This window comes from Cavia porcellus, unplaced genomic scaffold (genome assembly GCF_034190915.1).
Source record: "Cavia porcellus strain 051 isolate PalLab524CR breed Dunkin Hartley unplaced genomic scaffold, mCavPor4.1 scaffold_30, whole genome shotgun sequence".
Classification (NCBI taxonomy): Eukaryota; Metazoa; Chordata; class Mammalia; order Rodentia; family Caviidae; genus Cavia; species Cavia porcellus.
In genome coordinates, this window is record NW_026947513.1 from 44,899,799 (window position 1) to 44,919,035 (window position 19,237).

At 32.9% G+C, this 19,237-nt stretch overlaps 1 protein-coding gene and 1 pseudogene across 4 annotated transcripts in view; one reads left to right on the forward strand and one right to left on the reverse strand.

The window, feature by feature from the left end:
* Nucleotides 1-17,532, reverse strand: part of LOC100717542 (UDP-glucuronosyltransferase 2A3) — a 59,659-nt gene extending 42,127 nt beyond the window's left edge. For all 4 annotated transcript variants that reach the window (XM_013150129.2, XM_063240403.1, XM_005002679.3 and 1 more), the window contains exon 1: nucleotides 16,818-17,532. In XM_013150129.2, the coding sequence (XP_013005583.1) occupies nucleotides 16,818-17,532 (715 nt within the window). The remainder of the gene's footprint in view (nucleotides 1-16,817) is intronic.
* The window catches only part of LOC134474084 (UDP-glucuronosyltransferase 2A1-like), a 309,053-nt pseudogene that overhangs the window by 222,667 nt on the left and 67,149 nt on the right, over nucleotides 1-19,237 (forward strand).

Here is a 19,237-nt window from a genome sequence, read left to right on the forward strand (position 1 = left end):
CTAAAATCAGAAACAAGACAAGGATATCCACTATCACTATTCGTATTCAATATAGTTCTGGAAATACTAGCGAGGGCAATCAGAGAGAGAAATAAAAGGAGTAAAGGTAGGAAAGGAAGAAGTTAAATTATCACTATTTGCAGATGACATGATACTCTACATAGAAGACCCAAAAACTATTAAAAGGCTACTAGCAGTGTAGCTGGATACAAAGTCAATGCTCAAAAATCAATAGCATTCCTGTACACAAACAAAAAACTCAATGAGAGAGAAATTATAAAAATATTGCACAATAGCATCTAAAAAAATAAATACTTAGGAATCCACCTAAGAATGTAAAAGACCTTTATGTTGAACATTATGCTAGACTACAAAAGGAGATTGAAGAGGATATTAGAAAATGCAAGGATATCCTTTGCTCTGGGCTAGAAGGAATGAACATTGTGAAAATGGTCATACTCCCAAAACTGTTATACAGATTTAATGCAATCCCAATCAAAATTCCACTAATATACCTCACAGATCTAAAGAAAGCACTCCTAAAATTCACTTGGAAACAGAAGAAACCTGGAATAGCAAAGATGATTCTGGGCAACAAAGGCAAAGCAGGAGGCATCTCAATTCCTGATTTGAAACTATGCTACAAAGCCACAGTGATAAAATCAGCAAAAAAAAAAAAAAAAATAGACCTGAGAATCAGTGCAACAGATTAGAAGATTCAAACACAACTACAAAGACAGTCAGCCACCTGATATGTGTCAAAGGGGCTAAACATGTTCAGTGGAAGAGAAATAGCCTCTTAAAAAATGGTGTTGGAAAAATTGGCTCCCCACATGCCAAAGACTGAAACTAGATCTATGCCTATCACCACGCACAAAACTAAAGTCTAAATAGATCAAAGATCTAAATGTTAAAACACAAACACTAAATCTACTGGAATACAAGGTAGGTAGCAGTCTTGAAGACACAGTAATAGGTACAGAATTCATGAACGAAATGCAAACTACACGGGAAACATTTCAAAGAATCACCAACTAGGACCTCAAATTATTGAAAAGTTTTTGCACTTCAAAAGAAATCACCAACAGAGTGAAAAGACAACCCATGGAATGGGAAAGAACTTTAGCCAGCAACCCCTCAGACAAAGGACTTATATCTAAGACATATAAAGAATTAAAAAATGTTAGGACCCCCAAATCCAAAGACCCTCTCCAAAAATGGGCATCTGAGATAAACACGCAATTCTCAAATGAAGACATACAAATGGCAAATAAATACATGAAGAAATGTTCACCATCACTGGTCATTCAAGAAATGCAAATTAAAACAGCACTGAGATTTCATCTCACTCCAGAAAGAATGGCTGCCATCAAGAAATCAACTGATAACAAATGTTGATGAGGTTATGGGGGAAAAGGAACATTGTTTCACTGTGAGTGGGAGTGTAGACTGGTGCAGCCACTATGGAAATTGGTATGGGGATATCTCGAAGACTAGGATTGGAAGTTTCATTCAATCTAGCTATTCTCTTCCTGGGTATTTTCCCAGAAAAACTGAAAAGGTCATATCACAGTAATACATGTGCACCCATGTTAATAGCAACACAATTTGTGATAGCTAAATCTTGGAAACAACCAAGATGCCCATCAATAGCAGAGTGGATGAGAAAGATATGGTATTTTTATACAATGGAATATTACTTGACTATAAAAAGGATGGCCTTGAGGCCTTCATAGATAAATGGAGACAACTTGAGACTATCCTCATAAGTGAAATAAATAAGAATCATATTGATAAATATCACATTGTGTCTCTAGTGTAAAAAGAAAGAAGAACTGGAGGAGTAACAAAATCCAAAATGTGTAATTGCTATTGTAAAAAGGAGAGAAAAAAAGTGCTCTAACAGATGTAACTACATGTATGTTTAAGTGTATCAGATTGATAACCATACTACTAAGCTTTCGGTAGGTCACTGAACCGAAATGTCTGCAGTCTCACTGTTTGAATGGCCACTTTGTATGCTTTAATTCGAAACTTGAACAACTATTTCTAAGAAGATAATATTTAATTTATCAACTAGCAATTTCTTACTGTTTATTTTTTTTGAAATTATGTATTATTTCTACCCTTTTTTTGTTTGGGTTTTTTTTCTCTTTAAATAAAATTTTTAAAAAAGAAAATCAAGTCACATAAAGAAGAGATGATGATCATAAGAAGGGACTTATTCAGCAATCTTAGAGTAGACATAGATGAAAAATAGAAAAGCATAGAAAAATGATGGATACTATGGATAACTAACATATGAAAAAAATGGAATCCGTGAAACAGACTCAAACAGAAATTCAAAGAAGTTAAAAATTCCAATGAAAGTTTGTAAAACAGCATGAATGAAGTTGAAGACAATTTCCAACCTAGAAGATGAGATTTCAGCTAGGTATCAAGAAATATAAAATCTCTTAAAAATAAACAGGGGCCTGAAAAAACAATCCAAAACCTGGAATATAATGCACAGAATAATAACACAATATCCATTGAAGCTGATAAGACAGCAGGAACCAGTGCAAATGACTTATGAAACTAACACAATAATAAAGGCCAAAACCTTGCCACGTTTGGAAAAAAACTGGACACACAGATATCTGAGGCATCTAGAAAACCAGTTAGCCATGATTTAAAAATCTACACCAAAACATATAAAATCAAGATTCCAAAACTCAACATGACTGAGTTACTAGAAAAAAAAGAAACTAATCATGTATAAAGGATAGTACATCAGAATTACAGTAGACTTTTCAGCATGAATGCCTAAGTCAAGGAGAACTTGAAGTATTTCAAATATCAAAATAAAATAATTTTTAACTCAAATTGATGTACCCTGAAAAACTGTCTTTCAGAACCCATGGACAAATAAGATACTTCTATGATCAAGAACAGCTGAAGAACTTCATGACCACCAAACCAGCTCTATAATATGTTCTAAAATATTCTAGGGACAGATAACACTGTGCACAAATCCAAGAACACCAAGAGAAAGATTCTACCATGAAGGGCAATCAATTTTTTAAAAAAAGCAGAAAGACCAAGAACCAACAGGAGCAAACAATACATGGATAAGCCAATATACATCAGTAATAATCATCAGTGTAAATTGTCTAATTCATGAATCAAAGGAAATAAACTTGCAAGATCAATCAGGAAGCGAGATCCAACAGTATGCTTGTACCAGAAACACTTTCACCTCAAAAAGAATTTCATAGTCTAAAAGTCAAATCATAAAAAAAAAAATTTATAAGACAGGAACCTAGAAAATATCAGAGGCAGCTATTAGACAATATAAGCTTCAAAACCAAAACTGATCAAAGGAGATAATGTCTCTACAGTTTTGCTAAAGGAAAACTTCAAAAAGAAGAGATAAAAATGATACATATACATGTATCAAATGAAAGAGCATCAAATCACACAAAACAAATACTAATGAAATGGCAAATTAAATAAAGGCTAAAACAACTGTAATGGCAGATATTAACACCTCACTGTCACAAATTGGTAGATCATGTGGACACATAAATTATCAGAACTGCATCAAAACTGTGAAGAAATCAACTTAGTAGATGACTATGGAGTGGTCCATACCCATCAGAATACATGTTTTTCTCAGCTGTACATGGTGTGTTCTCCACAATAGACCAAATATTACCTCATAAAACATTCTTAAGTAAATGCAAAAAGGATTGAATTATCCAATGCATACTACCTGACCATAGTGCAATGAATCTGGAAATCAACAGAAAAAGAAACCACAAAAATTCTGTAAATATACAGACATTAAATAATGCCATAAACAACAAATATGTAACAGATAAAATTAATGAAGAAATTAAACAGTTTCTAAAACTAAATGATAATACCAGTAGAACATGCATTTGGGACATGAAGAAAGCAGTCCTAAAAGGGAAAAATAATTATTGATATCCAGAAGCTTGAAAAGGGAAATGTAGCTGTCAAAACCATGTCAGAGAGACAGAGGAGCGTGAACATCAGAGCAGAAATTTATGCAAGTGAGACTAAGAAAACAACACAAAAAATCAATGAAACGAAGAGTTGGTTCATTGAAAGATTAAAGGATGTTCATTGACCCTTATCAAACCTAAAAAAATAACAAAAACACACAAACATTTAATTAGGAATGAAAAGAGTGAAATCATAACAGATATTTCAGAACTCCATAAGATCATCAATAACTACTTCAAGAATCTTAAATAAAGTGGAAAACACAAATAAAATGGACAGATTCATACATATATATTAACTACAAAAGCTGAACAAAAAATATAAAAATTATCAAACTGGAATATTAATGAATGAAAATATAATTTAAACCTACCAAAAAAGAAAAACACAGGTTCTGGTAGATACACAGCTGATTTCTACAAGAAATTGAGAGGATATAATCCTGTGACTCCTCAAGTTCTTTAATAAAATTGAAAGGGAAGTAATAATTTCAAAATCATTCCTGCTAGCAAGTATTACCCTCATACCAAAACCAGACAAGGATCAAACCAAAAAGAGAGAGAGAGAGACAGAGACAGAGAGAGACAGAGAGAGAGAGAACTACAGGTAAATCTTTCTACTGAAAATAGATGCAAAAGTTCTCAGTAAGATGCTGGGAAGCAGAAAGTAGTAAGTTAACAAGAAGATTATAGTCCTGGAACAAGTAAGGTTCATCCTATGGATGCAGGGATGATCTGTCATATGCAAATCAATAAAAATAATGCACCACGTCACAGAGCCAAGCTTGAAAATCAAAGGAACCACTCAGTAGATGCAGAAAGAGCATGTGCCAAAGACATCACCTAGTCAAGATTTTTAAAAACCCTACAGAATATTGTAATAACTAACAATCTTTTAAAAATCCATCTATAAGAAGCCAAGAGGCAATATCATACTAAATGGTCAAGAAGTGAAGATTTTAATTCTGAGATAAGGAACAACACAAGAATTTCCACTCTCACCACTTCTATGCAATACAGTTCAGGTAACACTGACCAGAACAAGTAGAATTGAGAAAAAATGAAAGATATAAAGGTAAGAAAGAACTTGAATTATGATTATTAGCATATGGCATGATATTTTACATAGAAGACACCAGAAAATCCACCAGAAGACTTCCTAATTTAATTACCAAATTCATTCAACTGAATACAAACTAAATACTCTAAATTACAAAGCTTTCTGTATACAAATAACAAACTCACTGAGAAAAAAATTAGAGGGACAAAGTCCTTTACAATAGCATATAAAAATTAAATACTTAGTAATCAATCTACCAAAAGGAATAAAAAATCTTTACATTGAAAACTATACTGCTCTGAATGAGGCAATTGAAGAGGGTGTTAGAAAAGGGAAAGATATCCCTTGCTCTTGGTAGGAAGAACAGACATTGTGAAAATGGTCATATTCCCAAAACTTCTGTAAAGATTTAAACAATGCCAATCAGAATACCATTATCATACCTCATAGAATTAGAGTAAACATTTCTATAATTTACTTGGAGCCCAAAGAGTCCTAGAACAGGACAGGAAATTCTGGCCAACAATGACAAATTAGAGATTGTCACGATCTCTGATTTAAATTCTACTTCAGAGCTACTGTGAGAAAAACATGGTACTAGAAAAGAATAAAATAAAATAAAAGACCTAAGGATGAATGAGACAGTCTAGAAGATGCAGAAATACCTCCAAAGACACTCGTTCATCTGATTTTTGACACAGGGACCAAACATGTAAGAATAGTAGTCTCATTAGTAAATAGTGCTGGAAAAACTGGTTTTTCACATGCTGAAGATTAAGACTAGATCTATGTCTGAAACTCCACCAAACTAAAAACAAAATGGATCAAAGATCTAAATATTAAAACAGAAACACTAAAGCTGTTAGAAGATAGAATGTATAAGACTCTGGAAAATATAATAGTGGGCAAAGACTTACTGAATGAAACCTCAGTCACACAGGAATTATCACAAAGAATCAACAACTGGATTTTCAATGTATTTATCAGCTTTTACACAGCAAAAGAAATCATCAACAGAGTGGAAAGACAATCAACAGAGCAGGGAAAAAATTTTACCTCCTGTGCTTTAGACAAAGGACTTATATCTAGACTATATACCGAACTGAAAAAAAAAAAAAATCTGCCGATTCAAAGATTCAGTCCAAAAGTAGGCATCTAAGATGAAGAGACATTTCTCAGAAAAATACAAACAGCAGATAAATATATGAAAACATGCCCAAACCACTTGTTACTTGAGAAATGCAAATTAAATCAATGCTTGTCTATTGTGAAAAAAACAATTGATAACAAAATTCTGCCAGGGCTGTGATGATACAGGAATATTTCTCCACTGTTAACGTTAGTGTAGGCTAATGCAAACCACTGTGGAAATCAGTGTTAAGATTCCTCAAAGAAACAAGGATTAGATTTCCAGTTGGACCCAATTTTTTCCCTTCTTTGTATCTTCCCAGAGGAACTGAAAGCATCCTACCACAGAGATATAGGTGCACCCATTTTATAGTTGGTACAGTTGGTAATAGGTAAATCTGAAGTTACCAAAATGCCCATCAACCATCGAATGGACAAAAAATATGGGAATCATTTTTTAATATAATGTAGTGTTAGCCATAAAGGAGAATAAACCTGAGATGTGTAGCTAAAATGATGGAATTTGAGACCACACTCATAAGTGAAATAAATCAGACACACATATATAAATATAGCATTTATCTCTATGGTGTGACAAACTGAAATTGTTAAATAAGAACAAAACTATACAGTAGCTATTGTGAAAAAAAGAAGAAAATATGCAAAAGTAAAAGGGGGCTAGAGAAGAGGGAAGGAAGGGGAAAATTAGAAGAGAAGGACAAAATAAAAGCAGAGTTTCATGAATGGGGAGGAGAGGAGGGTTTGAATGGAGGTCATAGGGATGGAGAGAAAAAATAGAAATTAACACATACCAGGTAAAAATACAAATTCCAAGTAATGGATAGGATCATTATGTATACCTAAATTATGCAGATAAAATTCTCAAGATTCAAGTTGTCAAAAAAAAACTTTTGTACCTGCCATTTAAAGAAATAAAATAATTACCTTATTATTGTTTATAATCATAAAAGATAGAAATTAATAATGAAAATTTAATGGTAAGCTTTCTTTGCACACTTTTTTGCTTTTAAATTTTAAGCTGTTTCAGTGACAAAAGTACAAGAAAGAAAAAATGGAGAAATAAAAATAATGCTTTCAGAATTACTGTATTTTCTCTTCTGAATAGTCAGTGCAAATTTGTAGATTTTTACTATGCTTCTATATTTAGTAAGATGTAGAACTATACAGCCAGACAACAGTATGGATATGTTAATATTAATGACCATTTAAATGGATCTAGTTTTAAATAATATCAATAATATCTTCAAAATGATACATATTGCTGCCATGACAATTAAGGAAAATGTAGACAAAGTATAATATCACATAAAAAGAAGAAAAGTAGTTTTACAAGATGATTAAATTTACCAGTCATTGAGATTTAAGTAAGTAAATGTAGTTACTTAAAACTTAATAATTGACGATGGACAGCATAGGCCTTAAAAGATTAGAAAATGTGTTCAAGAAGAACAAATGCATTGTAGAAATCTTTAAATTACAACAAATTAAAACAAATGGAAGGTTATAAAGTTACAGTTAATATTAGGTCATCCCTGTAAAACATTAAAAGTTAATTTTATTGAGGTGAAGAATAAAAGGTAGTGTAATCAGTTAATAGATGTGTTCTCTTTCTTTGAAATTATACTTGGATATTATAGTTTGTAACTCTTTTTTGTTAACAAGGAGGCCTGTTATTTTGTCTTATTTCTCTAATTCTTGAAACAGTTCAAAATTGCAAATTCAAAAGTTAAAACTTTTTAAACAGAAATTATGTTCAGGTACTAACTTAGAGAGTCAAATTTTCATTAATGGAAAAAGAAATAACGCATGTATAAATGTCTGATTTCATGACTAAAATGAAGTTCTGTAGTTTATTTTTTTAACTTTTTTTGAAGAGAATAAAACCAAATAAGAGAAAACAAAGTAGGGTCAGTCAAAACAAAAGGATGGACATAGTACATGACTTAAGACCAAAATACAAGGTGATCAAAAATGGTTACCATAATGCCTCTTGTTATCTTCAATAAAAGTGCCCATATCATCAGGCATAATAAAAATGAACATTGCAGTAAAGAATAAAATGAATAAAAACAAAACATTGGTGACATTATAGGATCTCAAAAGAAGATAATAGTCAAAGCAGAATGAGTATCATAGTGAATCTTATTGTCTTCAGAGCAGTTTCCTGTACCCTCAGACTGGATTCTATCAAACATAGCAATTCAAATAAATTCAGTCAAAACAAGACAGTGAAAGCAACACAAGGCTTCAAATTAAGTTAATAGGAAATCAAAAATGGTTACCATAGTATTTCCTGCTATCTTTGGAATAGCTGTCCATGCCTTCAAATCTAGCTCATGTAGACAAATTGGAACAGAATGTAACCAAACTAAACAGAGCAATGAAAACAATATGGGTTTCACATCATGATACAAGATTAGAAACGTACTCTGCCTTCCCTTTTTAGACAATTCCTCCCCTTTCACTTTCACAGGGTGCATTGTGCAATTTGCGTCCCACTAACTCCTTTAGTTTTTACAATAGGGAAGCAACCCACTATTTACTAAGTTGTTCTGAACCTTTTTAACTCTGAGCATGATCTCATGTTGTATCTCTTTACCTACAAGAGCCTCAAGGTTTTCCTTCCTTATAGCTGAGTAGTTCTCCGTTGTATAAAAGTGTTACGTCTTTCCAACCAATCTGCAGCTGAAGGGTGAACTACCCCAACTTTTTTCTGGTTCCCTGTCACATAGAGCATTATTTTCTCATCTTTGACTTCCAGTCCATAAACCCAGTCAGGTTGATTATATTTCTTATATAGAACATCTTGATGGACCCTATCTCCTGATCTGCTTGCCTATGTTTCTTTTTATTACTGTTTCAGGGCCATCCATGTTAGCAAATTATGGCCAACCTTCTCTGTTTGATCTCTGCCATGCTATTTTTCTGTTGTTTGTTGTCTACTTTCCCCCTTCATTACAATGTTTTCCCTGTTCTGTGAGCCCCCTTTGAGGCTGTTCCTGAAATCATGGTCTTTTTTCTCTCCCTCTAGAATGTCCTTCAGTATTTTTTGTAGTATTGAACTGATGGTCACGAACTCCCCCAGTTCCTCTTTGTCATGGAAGTATCTTGTTTCCCCATTAATTCTGAGAGATAGTTTTTCAGGGTACACCAGTCTGGGTTGGAGGCTATTTTCTTTCAGGGCTTCAAATACTTTGCTCCAATCTCTTCTTGATTTGATGGTTTGTATTAAGAAGTCTGTCATCATTCTGGTGGGTTTTCCTCTATAGGTGGTCTGTTTCTTTCCTCTGACAGCTTTTAATATTCTGTTCTTGTGCTGAATTTATGGGATCTTGCTTATCATATTCCTGGGTATACATCTATTTTGCTTATAGCTGGCTGGAGTTTTGTATTCCTCATATATCTGAATATCATTTCCTATTCCTATGCTTGGGAAGTTTTCTTTAATTACTTCTGTGAATAGCCTTTATATTTCATTTGTGTTTACCCTGCTTCTTCACTTCTTATGTTATAGATCTTCTTGTCATCTTCTAGCCTTTGTTTTATTAGTTCCCGGTTCCTTGTTATTTTTAAGAGATCTTTCCTTTTGTGATCATAAATTGCAAACCTGTCTTCAAGGTTTGATAGTCTATTTTTAGATTCTTTCAATCAGTTTTGCCAGCTTTCAATAGAGTTTTTAATTTCCTGGTAATGTCTTTCATGAATATATGAATCTATTTCATGTATTCTGATTTTTTTATATTCTTCTCAAAGGTTTCCCTCCTTTTTCTATACTTCTCTACAACTCCATCTGTGTCTTCTTGAGAGGTGCTTAGCATTTCTTTTATTTTTCTTATGTCTTCCCTTACCTGTATTAGTATTTCTGTTCTGAACTCTGTTATAATTACATGAAGAGATTTCTTTATGTCAGATGCTATTGCTTCAGAAACTGCAGGTGTGCAACTCCTGATCTCTTCTGCGTTTACCTCTCCTGGGCCAGTACTGCTTGGGTTGGAGGCTTGAGGCTGCCTTTTATTTCTTCCTCTTGTCATGTTTCTGATTTCTTCCAGAAAAGTGAGGTCCTGGTATTTCCTATATTGGTGATAATTATTCTGAAGCATGCTGGCTAGGGAATGCTGCCATCCCCAATCTGCTGGTGGCCACTGGAGTACAAGCAGGGCAGGTTGGCTCTTTCTTTCTGAACTGGTCAACCACTGGGAGTCTTCACCATGTTAGTGTATGCTGTGTGGTCAAGGCCAGTTAGGGATAGCTTTGGGGAAAAAACCTTGGCCTTGGCTATTGGGTAGGTGACAGGGGTGGGACTCAGTGCAAGCAATTCTCAGCAATTTGCTCTGCACTAGGAGTGGCTGAATGAAGCTGGCTGCAGTTCTGGTTCTGGGTTTATCTTGCCCAACTCCAAAATGGCACCCAGCAAATTGCCGGCTCCCACAGGAGGACTGAGTTCCCCTCATTCACCATGAGCTGGTGCAGTTCTCCCGTCTGCTGCTCCCCTCCATAACTGTGTTCTCCTGCCAAGGCCCCTAGGCTTGCCAACCCCAACTTCACCATGACCATGCATCTTCGAATTCCAGTGGCATTTTGCACACAGTGGGACCGGCTCTGTTGAGAGCGTGTCTGGCTACCACCTTTGTCCAAGTTTTTCTTTTCTTTTTTTCTTTTTCTTTCTTTCTTTCTTTCTTTCTTTCTTTCTTTCTTTCTTTCTTTCTCTCTTTCTTTCTTTCTTTGTTTCTTTCCTTCATTCTTTCATTCTTTCATTCTTTCTTTTCAATTTAGTGTCTTCCTGGTGAAGAGGATCCAACTCTTTCTTTCTGGTCTTTTCCAGAGTGTTATATTCCAGCATTCCTCAGCTGTATTCCTCAGAAAGGCTTTTTACTTGCTGCTTATTGATCCACCATTTTCCCAGCTTCTCATAATTTCTATAGCTTAAAATGATATGTTTATTTCTCTCACACTTTATTTTACATTAATTACTGGTGCTCAGCGAGCAGCTTGTTGATGCAAATATTTGAATATTATGGTCATTCTTTTTGAAGTAAGCATACTGTTTTTATGGATTATATTACTTCTTAAAAATTAATCGCATATTTTTGTAAGTAAAGCTATATTAAAGATATGCAATAGGTTATTGCAGAAGTATTGTTATATAACACACATAGAAACAAACATGATATGTTAAAAATGTTCTGGAAATCAGGTGTGATCGAGTACTCCTTTAAATCAGGACTCTGGGGGAGCATAAGACTGGAATTTCAAGACAGGAAAATCTTATCTTTAAATGAATGAGGGAATGAATGAATGAGTGATCTGACATTGTAGTCTAGTGCATAGACCCTATGTTCAATCTTTAGTAGCACAAAAATGAAGTTATTCAAGTAGTGGCCTGCTTGTTTTCAAACTGATCATTGCAGAAAACTGCTGGTAACAGTACATAAAACTTATGGATTATAAATATTTTGTTTTATAAGTTTTTTACATTATTCTCTTCAGTGTGTACATATCTTTGTTGGCATTTGTCTTCATAGCATGAAAACAATAATAAAATGTACACTGTACAATTATCAGCGAATATTTTTAATTCTACAAATATTTTATACTTTCAATAAGGTATTCCTTATGTACTCCTCATGAAGCCAGAAAGAATAACCTCAGACAATATGCTTAATACAAAAGAGTCACATTGAAATTATCCTTTAAGGACTAAATATTGTTATCTAAAACCATACAATGATTATGCTCCATCCAGCAAATTAAATATAGGCATGAAACAGTATGAAGTATTTCAAAGTTCAATGCATTAAAAAGAAAAAATGTATCCTGGAAAATTTAACAAAAAAATATTGAATAATTGTTACATTTTCAACTGAAACTTAAATTGGAGAGAATAAAAGATCTAGAGTAAAAGATCAAAGAAACTTTGGTATAAGATTTTAGTTTAAATAATGCTTCAAACTCTTGATTGTGTGATTTCATCTTAGCACACTTGATATTTTGAGACCTCAACATTCTCCCCAGTGATGATGAGATTTTCTTGTATTGAAATACAACAAACTCATCACAAGTAGAATAAAAGGAATATATATATATATGTATATATATGATATTATTATATCATAATAAGTGATATATACATATATATAATATATCATAAGTGATATATACATATACATAATAAGTGATATAAACATACCATATGTTTATATATGTTTATATCATGTATTATGGTGCACAGTGAATTGAAACAATTCAACATGTATTAAGGGATAACATCATTGGAATATATATGAGTTTGAGCCAAGTCCCATAACTTCAACAAAATAAGAAATCTGGGTATTATAATATCCAGTTCCTAACAATTAGCAGATATTAAGGACCTAGTCAAAAGCTCTTATTACATTTTACCACAGAAAAGAAATCTTTAAGAAAGTTAATCTGAGGCTGGGGATTTAGCTCAATGGCACAGCACCTGCCTGGCAAGTGTGAGGTCAAGTTCTATCCCTGGTACCAAAAAAAAAAAAAAAAAAAAAAAAAAAAAAAGCAACTTAATCCGTTTATTTATTCAACTGTAATAATTTGAAATTTAAATGGCAATGGGATTCATTTCAAACATGTTTATTAGAGAATTTAAGAAACTACAAATTCAAATTACACTGGGAAAGAAAGTTTTTTTCAAATTCAGTTCTTACATCATTCTCGTTTTTTGTGTATCCATAATATTTTGCAGAAAAATTAATCAATTCCATCAGAATTTTTAGCTCTTTCCTGGTCCTTTCAATAAGGGCATTTATTTTCTGGCATTCCTAAGAATATTAGTAGGAAAAACTTAAAACAGTCTTTTTAAGTAGGAAGAATGTAATGTAGTTGGAAAGATGACACCAAATATCAAAATCAGATGTGAAATCAAATGCAAAGATAAGAGGTAAAGAAGATAGGACTCTTCATTATGTTCTCTAAAATTTTAAGAAAGATTAGTCTCATGTTTTAATACCGATAGAACAGTGAGCTTTTGTTAGGAATTTAAACATAACAGCAGAATATTCCAAATTCATCCCATCATTAACTGGGATGGTGCACATAGTTAGATATATCTGTTAATGTTTGCTTGCATGGAGATATAAAGTTGCAAGCACTGTAATTTCATTGCCTTATAAAAGTTTTTCATTTATTCTACACTATCCTCATGTTTAATAAAATCTAGATTTAGCTCTACGATGTAGTCCATCCCCATATATTACCACCAGACATGTGCCAATTCATGTAAATAATCACTGTGTCTATGCTTATTTTCCTCAAATGAAAGAAGGTCTAGCTCTTCTGAACATGTGGGAGATAATCATGTTTTAAAATTTGTGGATCATTAGTTATTGTAGAAGAAGCAGATGGCTTTAGTGTTATGCCTTGGCCTATTAGTTATAGATGGTTCAAATACTTTTGATCATATCCATTCACTAGACTGTGTTACATTCACATCCACACACCAACTAGTGTGAATGTATTTTGCTCCCTCTACTTCAAATTCACAATTATTTTAGAATAAGTTTGTAGAATAAAAACCTGAGGCTTTTATGGGTAAATGAATGCAACTTGAGACAATATTCATAAGTGAAATAAACTCACATGGGTAAATATCATATCCCTAGTGAAAAAAACTCAAAGAGTCATAAGATGCAAAATATACAATAGATATTGTGAAAATTAAAGGGAAAGAAAGTGCTCAAAAGGAAAGAACAACTGGGATGGGGAAAGGAGAAAAGAAAAAGGGAAAAGGCTACATGTATAAAGGTATGCATATATATGTGTGTAATATAAATATATGTATATATATATATACAGGACAGATTGCTATACTACTAATCTCCGTAACTGCTTCCAAAAGAACAGTTTATGCTCTCTTTGATTGTTTAATCATATTTTTATGCCTAAATCTTGTAACCTAAACAACTACTTCTAAAATAACAATATGAAATATATTAACTAGTGCTAATTTCCTACTTTTTTGAAGTGCTGTATCATTTCTATCTTTTGTTATTAAAATAGAAAACACAAAAATACAATACATCAACTATTACTAAACAGAAACCTCAATTTTTCTCCTATCTTTCATGTAAATCATTAGTTTTCACATTTCATTGTGTCATCTTTAAGGATTTTCAATGATGTTTAATATTTTCACTCATTAGTTAGTAAACATTTCTAGGTCTTACAATGTCTTCTTACCAGACAATGGTGTAATTTCAGCAGTGTATACAGAACTTTTAATTCCTAGAATATTCTTTAAATCTTGGCCTTACTACATTTTAAAAAATAAGTGAAATTACAAAATCAAATTTTGATGGTATAATGTAAATTTAAAGATTGACAACATAACAATACCAGAATTGTTGGTTAATAGAAAGAGAACACAGTATTTTAACTTGTTACCATTGGCATTAGGCCTGTACTTTTGGGGTTTAACTTGAAGCAAAAATAAAATGCTAATATGTGTCACTGAAGAGACTATATACAGTATGAGCTATAACTACATATCATGATTTAATTTTAACTGATTGTGATGATAATCTTATTTACAACTAACTATAAGTTTATTGGTTGAGTTTAAGTCATTTATTACTGACATTCAAAAATATGTTGCTTATAAAAACAGAAATATATCAAGTGCTTACCTTAACAGCATAGCAGAAAACACAGAACCAAAATTACAGTGAAAGTGGCAAAACAGTGTACACATCTTAAATCTTTTTTTTGGAAGCTATTATCTTGGGGATATCTTTCCATGGAACCAACTACTACTAGATTTACAAAATCAACACAAATACAACATCTACAAAATCAAATGGATTATTCCTACTCCCAAAACTTTTCTGCCATATTCTGCTACATTCTGTAGCCTGATTAACCGTGCGCCATTTACTGCAGTTAGAAATATCAAAATCGTTTCAATATCTTCTTCATTTTTTTAACAGTCCTCGCCGGTCGAATTTCACCATTAATGAGGAAAACTTGGTAAACAGCTACTGCTTCTTTTCACTTCTCATATGTGGATCTAACACCCTTTCAAACATTAACTAATTCATTGCTTTTAACAGAACTATTAGAGATGAAATAGAGGAAGGGTGGGTAGAAGGAGACTGAGTTACTTTTCTGTGCTCTTGACAAGTGAGCTGTAGTGTGGACACAGTACCAGGTTTCCTATTTTGTGACTAGATAATCTCATGATATATGATTTTTATCTACTGTTAGCTGTTTCCAGGTACAAGTTCTAACATCATCCCCCTAGAGTGAGACAGTAACCCAATCTCAGGACTCTGCATTGTCATTGCATCCTTCCTGGGAAAATAATTACCATGTAAATCTAGTTATCCTGCATTCTCTTAAATGTTTTTTAATTGTTGCCTCAATAAATACTGAGGACTTTAACATTATAGAGACTTTGAAAGTACACACTGTAGTTGGAATCTTGATTTCCCTAGCATTTCCTTCATTTCTTTCCACTTCATATTTTACAGACTTGGGAAAAATAAGTCATCAGTAGTATCATTTCCACTTTGTCATATTTCAAGTTCCCAATACTGGGTTCATTTTTCTTCCCATTCTTGCTTGCCTGGAAGGATAATTAATATTCACTGTGTAACACTTTCCTTATTCACTGGTTCATCTCTGCAGCATCTCGGATCATGCTTTCCCTGTTGTACAGTAGCCAGCTCTTCTACACACCCCGTGATTTGCACATGTATTAATTAGATAATTCAACTGCAAATGCTTTTTAACATGAGTTCTCTGCTTGGCTGGGAACACTCTAAAGCCTGGGATTTTATATATGTCTTTGTGATAATCTACCTATCTAAGCAAATGTCCAAAGGAAAAACCTATTATTAAAGAATAAATATATGAAATATAAGAATAAATGTAGAAATGTAAGAAGTTGTAAAACCATTTGATTTTTAGAAGAATTGCTAGGTTCATTTTCATGATCAACATAGAACTTTTGACACTAAATTGTATAAAAATTTGATTATTTTTCTTCATATAAACACTATACTTGCTGAGTATCAGTTAGTGAAAATTAACATGAATCATTTCATGAAAGGGTTATGTTTTATCATAAATTCATACCTTCAAAGCAAACTTCACCAAGCCTTGAGTATTTTTATCATTTAAATTTATGACTCAGATTTTTATAGGCATTTGTATTCTTAGATATGAGCATGTGTTTATAAAAATGATAAGTTGGTATAGAAAGTGAAGTTTCTTTCAGATGCCTCCAATCAGCACTGGTATTTCTAGACAATTTCTATTTTCAAAATAATATATAAATAAGGCCCAAACTTATTTCCAAGCTAAAGTATTTCTTAACATCTTTTGTTCAAACAAAATATGTTATTTTGTTTCTTAACATAACTTAGTTGATTCTTTCTGTGCATAAAAGTAGAAAACCTTTAAATATATTATTGCAGTATAGTATCTTCTATCATTGACATTAAATTATACGAATAGAGAACCCAGATGTATAAAAAATAAAAACAGACATGGGTAAGTGGAAGAGAAATGATATAAAGCTCTATTATTCACATTCAAATAATAAAACAAAAATTGCTACATACCTAGCTCTTTAGTGTAGTAGGCATCCCATGGTTTCCAAAGAGTTTCAAACATGTAGTCTTGTAGATGGTAAGAGATGAAATTCCTGACTCTGTCAGCAAAAGTCATCTGGTCAGTGAGTTCTGATAGAATAGCAGGAACATAGGAAGGAGGGTATGGTACCTTCCCACAGTGCTTTTCGACATTTGAGGCAGGAGAAAACCTCAAGGAATAGATAAATGGAATTCCCAACTTTAAAGCTACTATATCACCACAAGGGAATACTGGATCCGACACTAGGACTTCAAACTTGCTTTTCTTCAGTTTGTCCATCAGCTTTTCATTTCTAAGAACACCATCACAAATCTCTCTAGACACAGTGTGGAAGTCCTTGATGACTTTAGCCATCTCCTGATAGAATCTCCAAATGGTTGAAGGAGATGGCCTATTTTCAAGCCATGTTAAAACAAAGTCCTTGATCAATCCTTCCATTCTTTCTTTGCCAAAAGACACTTTATATATTTCAAATGTCAGAGATGACTGAGATGATGGTGTGATAAAAAGTGCACCCGAGGCTACCAGGACAGTCACATTATGCTCTCTTTTAATGAGCTCATCAATAATGATCTTAACATTGAGCCAGTGACTGCCTTCCATTGGCCAAATCAGAATATTCCCAGCAAGAGTGGTTCCTAGGAGGCTTATCTGAAGAGACAACAGCAGAATGTTTCTTAACATGATGCCTTGATGCAGAAGATGTGAGGAGATGAAGCAAATGAGTGCCTCTGCCTATCAAACAAGAAGACAAAAGGAAAGTTCAAAAAGTAACCTCAATATTGGTACAAATATTTGACATCTCTCTACCAAATGATGTAAGTCAAGGTAGCTAATGGGTTGATGGCAATTGCGGGTTTAAGATCACAGATTTAAGATCAGAGATTTAGATTCCTACTCTACAATTTTTCTCTTAAACTTGATCCTTCGGCCTATCATTATATCTAAGATTTGCGAACATTTTTCCAATAAATTTATTAAAGCTTTTTTATATCTCAGATTCATACTTAGTGCTCCATACTGCAACCTCAAATTGGAACTAAATTTACTCAGACATGCAGAGATGTGAATTCTGTAAGGTATTTTGATATGTAGTAAATTCAAATAATTCCAATAGTTAAACACCATTATAATAACAATAACTGATAAAACTTTTGTAAAAGATATTTATAAAAATATGGTTCATATATGTTGTTGACATAGCAGCAATTAAAGAAATTTTGTGTAGTAATCTCTGAGAAAAATATTATTATTACATGAATAAATGATATGCAAGTAATATGTGCAATACATATGGATAATATGGACAATAGGGTCTATTGAAGAGAAAGGCTGATTACAGCACATTTTTTATCAAAAATACTCTTCAAGAGCTAGGTATCCTGGATTAATAATATTACATCAAGACTGTCTTTTCAAAGTGCTAGCATTCATTAAGCCATTGCTATATGACATTGTTATAAATGTTTTACATATGTTAATCTCATTAACCTCTCATTTTGTGAGATTCAATTAAGCAAATTCTGCAATTATCCCTGTATCAGAGAGGGAACCGCCATTCAGAGGCACCATATCACATGCGAAGTTCCAAAACAACATAAAGAAAGAATTCATCCTTACTGTGACAATTTTTACAGTCTCTTAGAGCCCGTGTGTTACCCAGGAAGGTAGACTCTCTTACCAGAATATGCCATGTGTCTTTACTAATTCTAAGTGATCTGAGTTAAAAGTAACCTGAAACACAGCACCACAATAATAATTTGAAACACAATGGATAATATAAGGCAAATGCAAACAGCCACATGTTCTTTATGAAAATCATGCATGTCTCTGTCAATAGACAGAAAATCATGCATGTCTCTGTCAATAACCAGAGATGTCATTATTGTTTTTAATTTTTATAATTTGATAGAATAATTTTATAGAAATTTTATAGAACTAATTTTGTAGAAATTCTGGACCTTAGTGATCCTTTAAAATTATCACTGCTGAGCTCTCCTATCACCAAAGAAAATTGCTAATGAAACACCATTTTATTGGAACAGCTAACTTTAAAATGTATGTTTTAAAGTTTAGCAAAGTTATTATAAAATTCCTTTGGCTACATTTGAATTCAAGACTTTCTCCAAACAATTCAGCCATGTGCACCAAACAGATGCATGTTAATGTCAGTTATGCCCAGGATTGGGTGGCGGCAGGCTCCGAAATACCTGTCAAGTCATTCACGAGAATAGAAAATGTTTGTGATTCATTGGTATCATTTTTCTATTTTATTTGCTAGCATGAACTAAGATCAAGTTTCAGACAACCAAATGAAGAGATTTATTTTTTATTTTTTTAATTAAAATGTTTCTCTACTGGGCACAACACTTCCTGCTAGGGGAAAGAT